The sequence below is a fragment of the Vanessa cardui genome, chromosome 19 (genome assembly GCF_905220365.1).
Source record: "Vanessa cardui chromosome 19, ilVanCard2.1, whole genome shotgun sequence".
Taxonomy (NCBI): Eukaryota; Metazoa; Arthropoda; class Insecta; order Lepidoptera; family Nymphalidae; genus Vanessa; species Vanessa cardui.
In genome coordinates this window covers 10,845,241-10,859,494 of record NC_061141.1, presented here as the reverse complement: position 1 = coordinate 10,859,494, position 14,254 = coordinate 10,845,241, and the positions used below count along the sequence as shown (strand labels likewise).

At 32.8% G+C, this 14,254-nt stretch overlaps 3 protein-coding genes across 3 annotated transcripts; 1 reads left to right on the top strand and 2 right to left on the bottom strand.

The window, feature by feature from the left end:
* Positions 1 to 2,223: 2,223 nt before the first annotated feature.
* Positions 2,224 to 9,825, bottom strand: LOC124537821 (ras-related protein Rab-30-like). The gene is made up of 4 exons (XM_047114743.1): positions 9,371 to 9,825; positions 8,961 to 9,144; positions 8,404 to 8,555; positions 2,224 to 6,907 (listed from the first exon to the last, which is right to left on the bottom strand). The coding sequence occupies exons 1-4, from the start codon at positions 9,539 to 9,541 to the stop codon at positions 6,806 to 6,808; spliced, it is 609 nt and encodes a 202-aa protein (XP_046970699.1). The 5' UTR covers positions 9,542 to 9,825; the 3' UTR covers positions 2,224 to 6,805.
* Positions 9,826 to 11,721: 1,896 nt separating this feature from the next.
* On the top strand, positions 11,722 to 13,470 carry LOC124537922 (speckle-type POZ protein-like). Its single transcript, XM_047114881.1, has one exon. It carries the CDS (start codon positions 12,050 to 12,052, stop codon positions 13,070 to 13,072), a length of 1,023 nt encoding a protein of 340 aa, XP_046970837.1. The 5' UTR covers positions 11,722 to 12,049; the 3' UTR covers positions 13,073 to 13,470.
* Positions 13,471 to 13,546: 76 nt separating this feature from the next.
* LOC124537923 (probable RNA-binding protein EIF1AD) lies at positions 13,547 to 14,238 on the bottom strand. Its single transcript, XM_047114882.1, has 2 exons — positions 13,991 to 14,238; positions 13,547 to 13,919 (listed from the first exon to the last, which is right to left on the bottom strand). Exons 1-2 carry the CDS (start codon positions 14,111 to 14,113, stop codon positions 13,566 to 13,568), a joined length of 477 nt encoding a protein of 158 aa, XP_046970838.1. The 5' UTR covers positions 14,114 to 14,238; the 3' UTR covers positions 13,547 to 13,565.
* Between the last annotated feature and the right edge of the window lie 16 nt (positions 14,239 to 14,254).

Below are 14,254 nucleotides of genomic sequence, written 5' to 3'. Positions count from 1 at the left end.
CCGATGGCAGGATGACCTGCGGTCATCCACGGCGGGCCTGGCGACACTGGAGGCGATCCGACCCCACTTGAGTCGCTGGGTCGAGAGGAAGCACTGCACACTGTCGTACAGTACAGTACGCAGGTACCTACTTACCGGGCGCGGATGCTTCGGTAAATACCTGCACGGGATAGCGCAGCGGAGCAGTAAACACGGCGTAACACACTGTACGAGTGTGCTGCGTGGGGGCCCCAGAGGCACGTCCTTGCGGCGACTATGGGCGGAAACCTCTCGCTGCCGAGCGTTATCAACTCCATACTCGGTAGCGAGATGTGCTGGTCAGAGATGCGCTCCTTCTGCGAAAGTGTCATGTCGCAGAAGGAAGCCGCGGAAAGGGTGCGGGAAGAGAATGCCCGACCCGCCCCAGAATCACGTGAAGGAAGCTCGTAATGCGTTTTTTCAGCGTGAAAATAAAAAATAAAAAAATGGCCCGACCAGAGATTGAATCCTCGTCTATGGAATCTGAGGCACACATGATGCACATCCAAAGACCGATGCCACGGCTTAAAAAGGCTTAAAAAGCTGCGAACGCGTCGAACAACATCGGCCAACTGTTGGCCAAATGTCGGCACATTAAGTAGGTATATTATGCACATACATTTAGTACAGGAGTTAGACATCTAGATAAATAAAAAATCAAAGCATAGAGAGAAATAAAATTAGGATATTCGGATTGGTATGGAGAATAGATTGATCACCATACTGGTCCTCATTGATTTTTCTAACGCGTTTAACTTGGTTGATCATGATATTGTTCTTGCCATTTTTAAGTATTTAAACTTTTCTTCATCAGCTCTGGACTGGTTCTCCTCATATCTTCGCGGCCGCCAGCAAGCGGTCAGGCTGGATCAATCTCTTTCCGGGTGGCTTGATCTATCTGCTGGTGTGCCGCAGGGTGGCATCCTTTCTCCTATTATTTTTTCTATTTTTATAAATTTTCTTACTTATAACATCGACTGTTCTTACCATTTCTACGCCGATGATCTGCAACTCTATATTCATACTAAGTTGGAGGATATCGATTCAACTGTAAATAAAATTAATCGAAACCTTACTTATATATATGACTGGTCTAATAAATATGGTATCATGGTAAATCCAGCTAAGTGTCAGGCGATCATTGTTGGTAGTTCGCGTATCATTTCCAAGTGCGATATTTCTTCTTTGCCAAATATCGTGTTTAATAATAATATCATACCTTACTCTCAAAATGTTAAAGATCTCGGACTGCACATTGATTCAACTTTGAGCTGGAAGGTGCACATTAATGAAGTTAGTCGCTCTGTCACCGCTACCTTAAGGTGTCTCAATAGATTTAGAAATTTTCTCCCTATTAAAACCAAAGTTTTGCTAGTGCAAGCCCTTATATATCCGATCATCGATTACGCTGATGTGTGTTATGTCGATCTCAATGAAATTTTTTTAAATAAACTCGATCGCCTCATAAATAATTCCCTGCGTTTCATCTTCTGCCTTCGAAAATTCGACCACATTTCCCATTGTAGAGCCGAACTCAAATGGCTCCCTATCCGCCAACGCAGGGATTTACGGCTACTGTGTACTCTTTTTTCTATTCTTTTTGACCCTCTTTCCCCTGATTACTTAAAAGATAATTTCAAATTTCTCTCTGACAATCACGATCGACAGCTACGCTCTATTGATTCTCTCATTCTCTCTTTTCCCTGTCACTTCTCTGGTTTCGTAACTAACGCTTTCTCTGTCCAAGCTGTCAGATTATGGAATAAACTTCCGGTAGAAATTAGAAAGGCTCCTACTAAGACATTCTTCAAGCGTCGTTTACAGGATCATCTTATTAAAAACCTCTCTTAATTTTCTCTTTTTTTTCTCACTACGCTGTGTTTTTATAATTTCTATTACGACTCTGTTATTTTATATCATGTATGTATATATAATTATAAATGTGTATTCTTATGCATATATACAATATTTCATCTATGTTCTTGTTTTATTATTATTACTATCGTATTTATTATAAAATTTATTGTTACCGCCTTCATGACTTTCTGTTTGGCCTAAAGGTTGACTGGTAGAGAATGCCTTCAGGCATTAAGTCCGCCTTTTGTCACAACTTATGTTGTTGGTCAATAAAGAATTTTTTTTAAATAAAATTATTTATCTGAGTGAAAATTTTAGCTATGAGCATATTTTAATAAAACACAATCATCAAAAGTGATCATTTAATTTATTGCATTACAATAATTTAGTTCTTTGGTGATATTTAATTTCTATGACCGATGACACAAAGATATTGTTTAAGTAGCTATTTCAGATCCAATTTTAATTGTACATTTGTTTAAGTAATAATAATTATTTAGCATTAACAACTCACTGGTCTATCAAGCTATGGTAACTGTCAAATATGTCTCAATTAAATATGAGTTATTACTTAAAAAAAGTTTTATAGCGGTTGCATAGAAAGTGATTTGTATTCCTTTTTCAAAATTCAAATAGTGGTTGATAAAAAGAGATGAATTGCTGTTTAAGTCAGTCTTTATCCTTTATTAGTAAGATTGCTGACTTATAATTCATTTATTATTTTAAATGAAATTAAAGCTAATTGAACGTACATTCAAACATAATATCGTCGAACTAAATAATCTTGCAACACAAATTTTAAATTCTAATATACAGCTAATAATTTGATGGAAAAACAATTTGAAATGACAAACGTTTTGATTTTATCCCATATACGTGTAAAAATCTATAAATAGGTCCTCGACACGCTGTGCAGGTATGTCGTTGCGAATACGATACTATGAATGTTGCCCAAATATTTGAAATCTCAGCTTGGTCGAATATAAAAAAATATACTACTAATAAGACAGCTTGAAGTTAGTATAGCAATAAGTTGGTATGTTTTTATAAAAAAAAAAAACATCAAATTTACTCATTTGTGAATACACTGTTGTATATAAATGTTCCACAGGTATTTAATCTTTCTGTCAACCTTTATTGCTTCCTTATTTCATTTATAATTTCATATAACTGAGTTGTTGATTAACATATACATATAAGATACCTTGTTTAAATCGCGTTTACATTTTGACAGTTACAAAGCCATAATAAAAATAACACATGAGAAAAGGCTACAAAAATCGAATAGTTTAGAAGCAACCCTTCGATATTAATCGAGACGATTCATTGCACGTTTATCACTATACAACAATGACATTAAAAATAAATCGAAACAAACTGACACCAAAGTGCACATAATATCAATGTGATGATAATATAATATAGCAACAGTAGATGAAATCCAAAAAACGCACCTTAAATTGCAATAAATATTAATAAATAATTAACATTAAAGTAAAATTAACATGTTATGGGCACACATTATAACTTTCATATAAAAATAAAAAAAAAATAATAAAAAATTTAAAAAAATATATCCACAATATGTGATGACTGTACACGAAAAATGGGCATAAAAAGATAATTATCATCTCTAAAGGTCTGTTTACACATGCACACTGCACCGTCAAATTTTTAATGAACTAAAAATGAAGGTTCGTAAATTTAATACATAAAGAGTACTTTATTGTGTATTATAATTAATCAGTGAAGCCGTTTTTTTTGTACACAATCTCAACACTAATTAGGCTAGACTAAACATTTTCCTATCTCTTTAATTTCAACAAAATCTCACAAGTAATTTTACCAATAAATAAATTTAAAGCTCATGTAAATAATATATGTATAAGACATATAACCTATATAAAATCATATAGCTTTTGTTGTTAAAACATATTGCAAATCTTTAGTACTGCCAAATTAGAATACATTTAAGACAGTATACAAAAAAATCGGCATCAACTTAAGACGTAAGGTGCAGATTAAAATACATATATTTATTAAATACAAAAATGGAATATTCTATTCGACACTAATTTTGGCTACCATCCTCTATGTTCTCACAGCCACCGTAAAAGGCTTATTGGGTACATGTGTGAACTGGCCTTAATACATCTAACAACAATGATAATTAGATAGTCAGTAAAAATACTTAATATATAATACAACATCATACCTATTTTAAAGTAATAATCCATTCAAAATAGGATGGTAAACAATACTACGATAATTATTAAATAACTTGTATGACTAACAAGTCATTTCTAAAGCATCATTACTTCAGTCAGAATAAATACTGAATGTTCATTGGTCACTTAGTGTCGTTGACTGCCAACCACCAATGACCTTTCAGATTGAAGTCAAAGTAATAAATCTGACTTTGATAATTGTTTTGAGGCAAGTTTAGCACAAAGAATAACATAACTAATAGTTAACACAACATCGAAATTGTAAAACTTAATTAAAACATATTCTAGCTTAGATAGGGCACACTAATATGTTTTAACACTAGCTCTAATTTTTTATTAATACCTGTGGGTGAATTTTTGCATTATATTTAAATTATTAAATTAATATTTTCAATGGAATATAACACACTAATAAAATATATACATGTAAAATTTCATCTAATTATCATTGTGGTATTTACAATCTATACATACAAAAAGAAAATTCCTTTGTTTGTCCCGCTTGCGTTTCTAAACAATCATCCAATCGAGTTCAATCTTTGTACATACCTTTTATTTCTGATATCATCAAAGTACAACAGACGGTGAGTATCGGATGTGTTGTTTACAAATATTTAAATAGACATTGCAACGCATACCAGGAATTAGCTAGTAATAAATAAATTACAGTCAAGATCGGGCATTAGTCTAATACATAATAATTATCAACATTAAAACCTACACATTGTCTAGTTAACCTTTCACGGACTACTACACTAACAAAATTAATAATAAAACAATTTAATATGCAACAGCAAATCCGTTAACTCGACAACTCTATCACAATCTCATGTCGGAATGATATGCCTCAACTTCATGTAACGATAAATTACTTAATTATGATGTCACTGGGTATATTGAATATAGTTCGATTATAAATAAAAAAAAATTGCACATAAACTCATGAATAATTTTGAATGAAGCATCAATTTACAATTAATTAATATTAAATTATTGATTGCATAAAGTTATGGTTTTATAGGCAACTTCAAAGGCAGGAGGGCTTAAATGTTGAAAACTCTGAATGTAGGGGAAGTTGTCAATAAAAACATTCAAAGTTAAAAGTGATATAGTGGTAAAGTTGAATATCATTGTATTTGAAATCAGGAAATATTAGTCAAAAATTATTTATATTGCACAATATACCAGAGCTTTAAACAAATTTTAAGAATAAAGTATATCTCAAATTCATATCTTTACTCCTACCATTGAAATGTACTCAAAATTATTTTCAGTCAATAAGTGTATATTTTAACTGAGATACAACCCTGATATTGTCAACTGAATGCTCCATTCACAATTTTTGTCAGTTTCAGACGTAATCTCGTTGTGATTTATAAGCACCTTTAATTAATATTAAATATAGTGAGGCTGTACACTGACTAAAATTAAGAACAGAACATTCAATTATAAAAATAACATAATTATATAATACAACAATAAAACTAATAAAATAACTAATGCACAAACTAAAAAGCCTGTACATTTTCATCTCCAACCTCACAACCATTTTCAATGTCACTTATGAATAAAATATAGGTTTAAAAAGGGCAAGAGCAGGCACCATTATTATTGCAACTATACCAATCGCACATGTTTCTAGTATTATATCATTGGCTCAATGGGTTACTAACTTAGCAAACAACCCTCATATATTCTTCAAAGTTACTGTCATGACCAAAAGCGCAAATCGAACAGTAAATTATTTGAAATACAACTGGCATAGAATATGTTACATTATTAACTGCTATGGCAACTACTCTTTGCTAGACTTATTTGCATTAAATATTAAAAAAAAAAAAAATTAAAAATTGCATCATAGTATTTTCCTATGTTAAGTATCCTTAACATTTCCAGAGAAAATTGTATAAATTAAACATGAAATTGTGACAAAGTGTATCCTTAAAAGCAATGGAATGATTTCAGCTCTACATTAAAATATTAAGTTATAGAGTGTTTATAGAGATAATTTATTTTATATTTTTGATCATAATTCTGAAAATTAATTAAAAACTTTATAGGTATACTTTGGTCTGAATGAATATGACTAAAATTATAACTTACATTTACTGTATAGGCAGTGAAGCCCACACTTATTTAATAATAACAACAAATATTAGTGCACTATGTAAGGAGATCTGTGACTCCCAAAGTTCCTTTTGCATGCTTTTATTATTAGCATGAGTCTTTCTAAATTATTTTAATCCCTTAGTCCACATTTTTACTTTTACATATCATGAAGAATAAAGATATGATTTGAAGTGCAGTAAATCAATTAAATTAGGAATTGCTTTATTTAGCCTTTGCCTATATACATATGCTTTCAATAATATAAAAATTACAGCTGTAATAATTAATTGAAGACCAAAGAAGTTTTAAGCTTTTTGTTTAACCAATATATTTTATATAACATATATTTTGTGGTTCAATTCATATTAATTCAGACCTACATACACATAAACAATAATTATGCATGCATTGATTTTTCAAATTAACTCTGTAAATTCAAATCATTATGAAAAAAAAACTGACACCTGAACAAAAAATAATTACACCATAATAATAAAATCTGCTAATATTCATCACGGATACCAAAAAATAAATTACCTCTATAAGACAACGAGTTTTACACTAGTAATATCAATGAGATAAATTCGTTAGGTTTATGATCGGAGACAGCACGAGCCATCACCTACAGAAGTCGTCTTGCCGTTTATTGGACCTAGGCTGCCGTCATATTTGGGCAACTCCTTGCATTTTGCTTGCTGAAATGGAACATATTGGTTGAATATTAACATCTTCTTGCACCAAACTTTACTTAAACTAAAAACTTGTTTATATTAAATTATAATATCATAAATTAAGAGAGGTTAATAGAGCCAACAATATAAAAAAAGGGATTTTAATAGGTAAACTAGGCCAAATAGGTAACTTTGAGAGTCCCAGTCATATGGGAAACGATTCATCGAAATTTTCGACAAGTCGGGAACAACTCGACGAAATGCTCCGATGAATTGAGAATTGGTTACAATTACTTATTCAATAATAATTACTTATTCATGTAACAGTTACTGCGATGTTGGAGGAAGGCTTTGTACAAACTAGTTTGAATTGGTACCACCCTCTCACCGCACTTTCGACAGCCAAGTAACATCACTTATGGTTAGTATTTTTGTGGTTCGGTGCGAATTAGCCAACTACAGTCACATGGGACATAAAATCTTAGTGCCAAGATTGGTTGCGTATTGGCGATGAAAGGAATAAAAATATTTCTTAATATGGGCGGTGCTGACCACTTATAATTAGAACTAGCGCGCACTGGTAACTTTTGTCACGGTGACTGTTTCATCACTCTTGTCGAGTCCATGAATATGTATGGAGGTGCGCGCACGTTACGACGTGACATTTGTGTCTGCATCTGTACATATTCACGGACTTGACAAGAGTGACGAAACAATCACCGTGACAAAAGTTACCAGTGCGCGCTAGTTCTTACTTCTTAGGTATTAACACGTCCGCCAAACTATGTAATAAAATAAAAAATATTGACTTCAATTAAACTGCGTGTACATTTAAATTGGATAAGGGTGACGAGCGATGACTAGTCTAGTCCAGTCCTTCGTTAAACAGGGTACAACAATGGTCGCCACAAAACGTTTATTCTGAAATATATACAACTGTAGTTTGTGCGAAGTTCTCATACACGGTTATAATTTAGGCAATTTCCCACAATCATCATTAACGTGTAAATCATTCTCGTAAGCCTGAAGGGAATATTGATCCCCTTGTTGACACTCGTATTGTCATACGTTCGTCGGCTGTGGAGTTTACTTCGTTCAAGCTGTCAGACGTCTCGAATGCGGTTTTGTGTTTTTTTATATGTAGTAATCAATATGCAATCAGGCTTAGTTTTAATGTCCTTTTGGTCCTATGAGTGCACTTTGGCTCATTTTATTTGACATGGGCTGCTATATCTATTGACAATCTGACATAAAGTGGCCGAAAGGCATGGGGTATACTGCCAATGAAACCAGGATCAAAAGTTACTTTGACCTCTCCCTGGCGTGCATAGGATAGGGTTGGGATTAAAAATATCTCCTTATAAGGAGTTTTGTCAAATGCATTATGTCATATTAGAAATTTTAATGTGTGTAATTAACACACCTAAATGGGGTGGAAACTGCCTTGAAAGTTTATGGCTATCTGTTGAAGGTTTGCCTATAATAATTAAAAAGATATATTAATAAGATTTTTACTATACCTCCATTAGTTCAACAGCTATTTCCATAAACAGCCTTTCCACATTCTCTGCTTCCTTAGCCGATGTTTCTAAGAAGTACATCCCATGTCTTTGTGCAAAATCTTCTCCTATATGCCGAGGGATTTCTCTGTCTTCTCTATCAGTTTTATTTCCTTGAAAAGAAAATTTTAACATATTGTGGTACAATTCATTAAATGTGCGATTCTGGATAGTCCTTTGCTTTTGATGATTTGAGTGTTATAACACAGCTGCCTTCTTGTTTACCCATATGATCTCAGAAAATTATTTAACATTTCATTTTCAGTGTAATAGTATTCCTTTCAATTCAATACAATATTTTTCACTGATCATGATGTTAATAAAACATATAATTACAATATAAATAAAATATTACTTAACAATATGCCATACATTCTCTTATTGAGTGGAGTAATCATTTACATAATTCAATACAAATTGCATTATACCAAGGCATAGAACAAAAAATAACTATAAACAGAAATATGTTACTTTTTGTGTAAAACTATAAGTTGCAATATTTACAAAGAAAAACTCACCAACTAATATTCTAAGAACCTTATGACTAGCATACTCTTCTATTTCTCTGAGCCAATCGGGCAAGCAGTCGAATGTGGGCTGGCAAGATATATCGTACACCAATATCAATGCATGTGCAGACCGGTAATAACTCTGGGTTATAGATCTAAATCTCTCCTGTCCTGCAGTATCCCATATTTGTAGCTGAAATTGTGTAAATATAAAAATTTACTTTAATATTCTACAATTGTTGCTAAATAACATTACAATTTTTAATATTCATATAATATATATTACTCTAAAAACGTTCCATACGATTTCATTGTGTATAAAATTTTGAATTTAAAGCTATCAAAAAAGCTTGATAGGAATACCAAATATAGTAATTGAAGTATAAAACTAAAGGCATCGTGCGTAATATCCTGCTCACCTTCACTTTCTCTCCGTCGACTTCCACAGTTTTGATCATGAAGTCAACACCAATCGTAGCACCTTGGCCTGGTGGGAACAAGCCCTGTGTGAATCTTCGCACTAAACAGGTCTTACCTACACCAGCATTACCCACTAACACAACTTTAAAAAGAAACTTATAATCTTCCATTATGAGCGCCAAATTACATTTAGTTGAAAACTAACTGAAAGGAATTACAATAAATTATCTCCCCCGTTCACTGTTACGCTTTAGTGAATTGACAGGCATTACATTGAGATATGATGCTGATATTCTATCAACCCGATTATTTTACGATCAAATACACATTATAGATAAGATTAAAATATTTTATTAAGATTTAACATCCGTTTTGAGATGCGAAAACAACACACACAGTATATTATAATAATATTATGTACTCTGTATCCTGTGCTGTAAGTGTGACAGTAAGACAAAACATACAGACATAGAGTTAATAAATATCGACGTTTCGATATTATTCTGCCAAGTTTAAAAATAGTATACCACTTGCAAAAAATCGTGCATACATAAAATATAAGGAATATATTTTTTTAAATATTTAAATATGTGGAAGGCGACTATCATGGTATGGGCATGTAATGCAGAGGAATGAGGAACATATTGTGAGAAAAGTATTGAGCATGGCTGTGAACGGATATAGAGGTAGAAGACGACCAAGGAAACGATGGATGGATTGTGTGAAAGAGGATATGATTAGAAACAGTGGCGGCGCAAGATCGAAACCTAATGTGGGCAAGATACTGTTTGCGAGGCCCTTGTTTTTTTTTTGTTTTTAGTACTCTGATCCCAGTATTATGTTGTACTTTTTCAAATGTCGCAAGGCCCTTTGCGCCGCGAGGCCGTGAGTGTTTGTTACCAGTGGCGGCTCAAGATCGAATCTTAATGTAGGTAAGAGTTTGCGTGGCCCTTGGATTTTTTCAAATTTCTAACGCGAGGCCCTTTGCACAGCGAGGCCGTGGCCGGTGGCCCACACCGCCCACGCCTTACGCCGCCACTGGTTAGAAAGAATGTTACTTGTGAGATGACGTCTGACAGAGAAGTACGGAAGGAGAAGACATGCTGCGCCGACCCCAAATAATATTGTGATAAGGGCAGGAGGATGAATTACTCTAAATGTAGGTACTTTTGAAATAACATTTGTTATTTAGATCTAAATATTCGTGTCTTTTGTCAAATTACTTTTTTGTTCTATTTGCTGTGGAAGCGCTCAACTCTTGGAGTAGTGGTGCAAAAAGCTTCATCAAAAGTATAACACCTCGCCTTATTGTCTTCGTTTTTTGCCCAGAGGATCGGAATTGCGAATCAACGGGGAAATTATGCTAGCAATCTCTTCCTCATTCGGCGCCGTCAAGATGTATACAGTAACTGGTTTTAGTTCATATATGTATATATTTAAGCATTTAATGTTATACAACTTATGATAATATTGAAACATTTGTTTTATTTAAATAAAGTGATAAGGCCTCTATTAAGAGTGCCAGACGGTCAGACCTAATAATATGCGGTCATCGCATCTTAGAATCGAGCGAATTGACTTCTGTCGTCCTACAAAAGGTTTTACTCCTTATTCGACTCATAAAACTACATACCAGACTTTATCTAATCTCTGGATTGGATGTGCAAGGTGTATTTGTAGCAGGCCTATTTCAATCTACCAACAGCTCGGTCGCATCAACATTTCCTACGGGTGGTTTACAAATATCAATCGTTTTCCGAGTTATGTCCTAGACATAGCGAGAGCCTTTTTAGCCAAATAGCAATTCCACCTTGATTTCGCTTTTTAATCGATTGAAGTAATTAAAAACTTTTAAACTTTTTGTAGATATATATTTTACGCAAAAAAATGATTCATTTTTACAATGAAATTATTTGAAAATATGTATATAGCTAATATTTATATAGTTAATCTTTCGTACATAATTTTTATTTAAGTGACGAAGGTATCTTTAAATAAAACGCATATTTAACTAGTTACCTAATTAGAAACTTAGCTTCTTTTTCTCGCTGATGCATAATTAGAGACAGTAATTAGAAGGGAATCGCTAACTATTACCAGTCGTTCCCTACAGACCAGTTAAAAAAGGAGAGGGTATTGCGACAGGGACATACATAAATATGACTGAAAACGGGTGCGAAAGTAAGTAGTTTTATATGCGTTTTATTTTAGGTAAAACGCTTCTTTTAATGAAACAATTACTGATTTAACAAGAAAATATCCCCTGGCCACCATATAAGAGGTTACTGGCAAATTGACAATTCATATTCTGAAATGTCAAATGAAAGTCCTTGGTAGTTGACACTTGACATCAAACACAAACAGTATACATTATACAACACATATACAACAATCTTGACGTTTTTACATGGTTTATTGGTTTGGACACCATTGATATTTGATTTCAATAAATTTCAAACAAGTTGTAAACAAAATTATAAAAAAATGGTCTTAACTTCAGCTAATTAACTTATTACATAAAGCTTATTGCCTCCGTGTGTTTGTTAATTATCACCGTTTCTTCCTTCGATTTTTCTTAGTCAGTTGCTACATTTTTGCGGCAAAAGATTATTAACTTAATAAAAATAATCGAATCGAATCTGAAGTGCTTTTTGTAAACAAGTTAATTAAGAAGCAATATGTCGAATTTAAATTATACGACACGCACTGAAGGACAAACAAAGATCAATACTATCATATGGACTGTACCAAATTTTGTCAATTTACTTGAAAATAAATCGACGAGAGAGTTTCGGACTGAGAAACCGAAAGATCCAAGCGCAGATCCTATTTATTCACGTTTTCACTTGAAGATGCTGTTTTTAGGACGAGACAATGACATAATAGAAATCTATTATTTATCACCAATCCCAGTATTTTTGAAATCAATACTAACTGTTTGCTTAAAAAGATTCGAAGAGCGGTCAATAGTTATAAAAGAGTATCACACGGTACAGGCTAACAAATGGCAATATTTAGCTACATTATTCAAGAGAGATATTGCTGGTTTTGATGGTCGTGACATTTTTCTATTAAGCGATGGTAGTCTGAGATTAAAGTTTCAATTTATTGTGACAAATGATATAAAAGTAGACTATTCTAATGTTCCTGAAGCTCAATTAAGCAATGACTTTGAGAATCTATTAAACAATGGTTTGTTCTCTGATATCACAATGAAATCAGCTGAGGGAAATGAATACAAAGTCCACAAGGCAGTACTTGCAAGTAGGAGTGTCGTTTTGAAGGCTCACTTTGAACACAACACAACAGAGTGCCACACAAATATTGTTGAATCTCCACTAGAGGCTGAAGTACTTACTGAAGTGTTGACATTTATATATAGTGACAAGGCTCCCAGAGTCGATGATATGCCTGAGAAATTATTGGCAGCTGCTGATTTCTATGAGCTTAGTAGATTGAAAAGCTTGTGTGAGGAAGCATTGCATAAAAAATTAACAGTAGAGAATGCTATTGAGACTTTGCAGCTTGCAGACTTACACTCGGCTAAAATACTAAAACAATTGACTTTGGAGTTTATAAAGGATGGCCAAGCTAAGCTTATTACCAAGACAGAGGGATGGGCTAAAGTGAAATCTGTTGAGTTGATAAAGACTATTTACACTTATATTATGACAGATGATGTTGAAGCCGACATTAAATAATTACCATATTAACTAAAAATTATTAGTAAATATTAATTCTCTTAACAAATTTTGGCCACACACCTAGAAGCAAGAAGAATAGTGTGTTCTTAACATAGTGCACTCTCATAATCTGATGAGACCTACAGAGGAATGTGATGCTATAAAATGGAGTAATTCAGGCCAAGAAGCAATAATGTTACATGCTTTCTATGACAAGGAACTGTAATCATTAATGCAAGTGCAATATATTCTTAAAAGATTGTGCTTAAATGATTCTTATTTAATTCCTAGCCATTAAACTATTTATTACTTGAATAAAATCTTTATGAATACAATGATTATTTATTTTAATTTTTAAGTTAATTTAATGTATGTCTTAAGCAGAATGTTGTGTAGCAATAACTATAAATCACAATAAAAAGAACAAATGCTTTTTTTATTTGTCCAGTAAATAGTGTGCATTTATATTCTAAAAAGTATATAAATGAATAGTCATAATGTAAAATAAATTTTATTTGCCACCATTTTCTATGTCACTATTGCTATCACTGTCATCACTAGAGTCACTCGAGTCTGTTTCACTGTGATACTGAGTCATTTGAACCCTATTAGTATTAACAAACAAATCATCTTCATTAAGTTCCGCATCTTGTTTCCTGCTATCATCGAATTCTTTAGGCCACAAATTGTTTTCTTTGTAATATTTTATAGAGTCCTTATTCATAATTTTTACAATTTCAGCTTTCACTTTGTCTCCTTCGATTATTGGTTCGACTAAGATGTAGTCTCCTCGTTTTACCCATATATTTTTTCGAAACTTAGTAGGCATTGATACTAAATACTCTTCACCGGAAGGAGTAGTGACCTGTAAAAATAAGATGTGACATATAATCAAATAAAATTAAATTATAGTACTTCTGTTAGTTTGGTATGTACCTCATGAAGATTGTTGCCTCTATTTTTCAAAACTTTGACGATACTTTGATTTTCTTTTGGCAACTCATAGTTGTCCCACAAAGCTTCATTCATTACATGTTTCCTTTTCGTTACTTTTGACATATTTTAGGCAATTTGTTTTTATTGTAAAAATAACATAATCAACGTAGAAATATAAATTATAAATGAGTGTTCTATTCTCGATTCCTCGCTGTTTAACCTTACTTCATAGTTCTTAATGTCATTTTTGACAAATGTCATTTA

Coding starts and splice junctions, on each gene's coding strand:
- LOC124537922 (XM_047114881.1), top strand. CDS start 12,050: ATGTCGAATTTAAATTATACGACACGCACTGAAGGACAAACAAAGATC.
- LOC124537821 (XM_047114743.1), bottom strand. CDS start 9,541: ATGGAAGATTATAAGTTTCTTTTTAAAGTTGTGTTAGTGGGTAATGCT. Junction 8,556..8,960: donor GGTTCTTAGAATATTAGTTG/GTGAGTTTTTCT, acceptor TTTCTTTTCAAG/GAAATAAAACTGATAGAGAA. Junction 6,908..8,403: donor TAGCTGTTGAACTAATGGAG/GTATAGTAAAAA, acceptor GTTCCATTTCAG/CAAGCAAAATGCAAGGAGTT.
- LOC124537923 (XM_047114882.1), bottom strand. CDS start 14,113: ATGTCAAAAGTAACGAAAAGGAAACATGTAATGAATGAAGCTTTGTGG. Junction 13,920..13,990: donor GAGGCAACAATCTTCATGAG/GTACATACCAAA, acceptor TTATTTTTACAG/GTCACTACTCCTTCCGGTGA.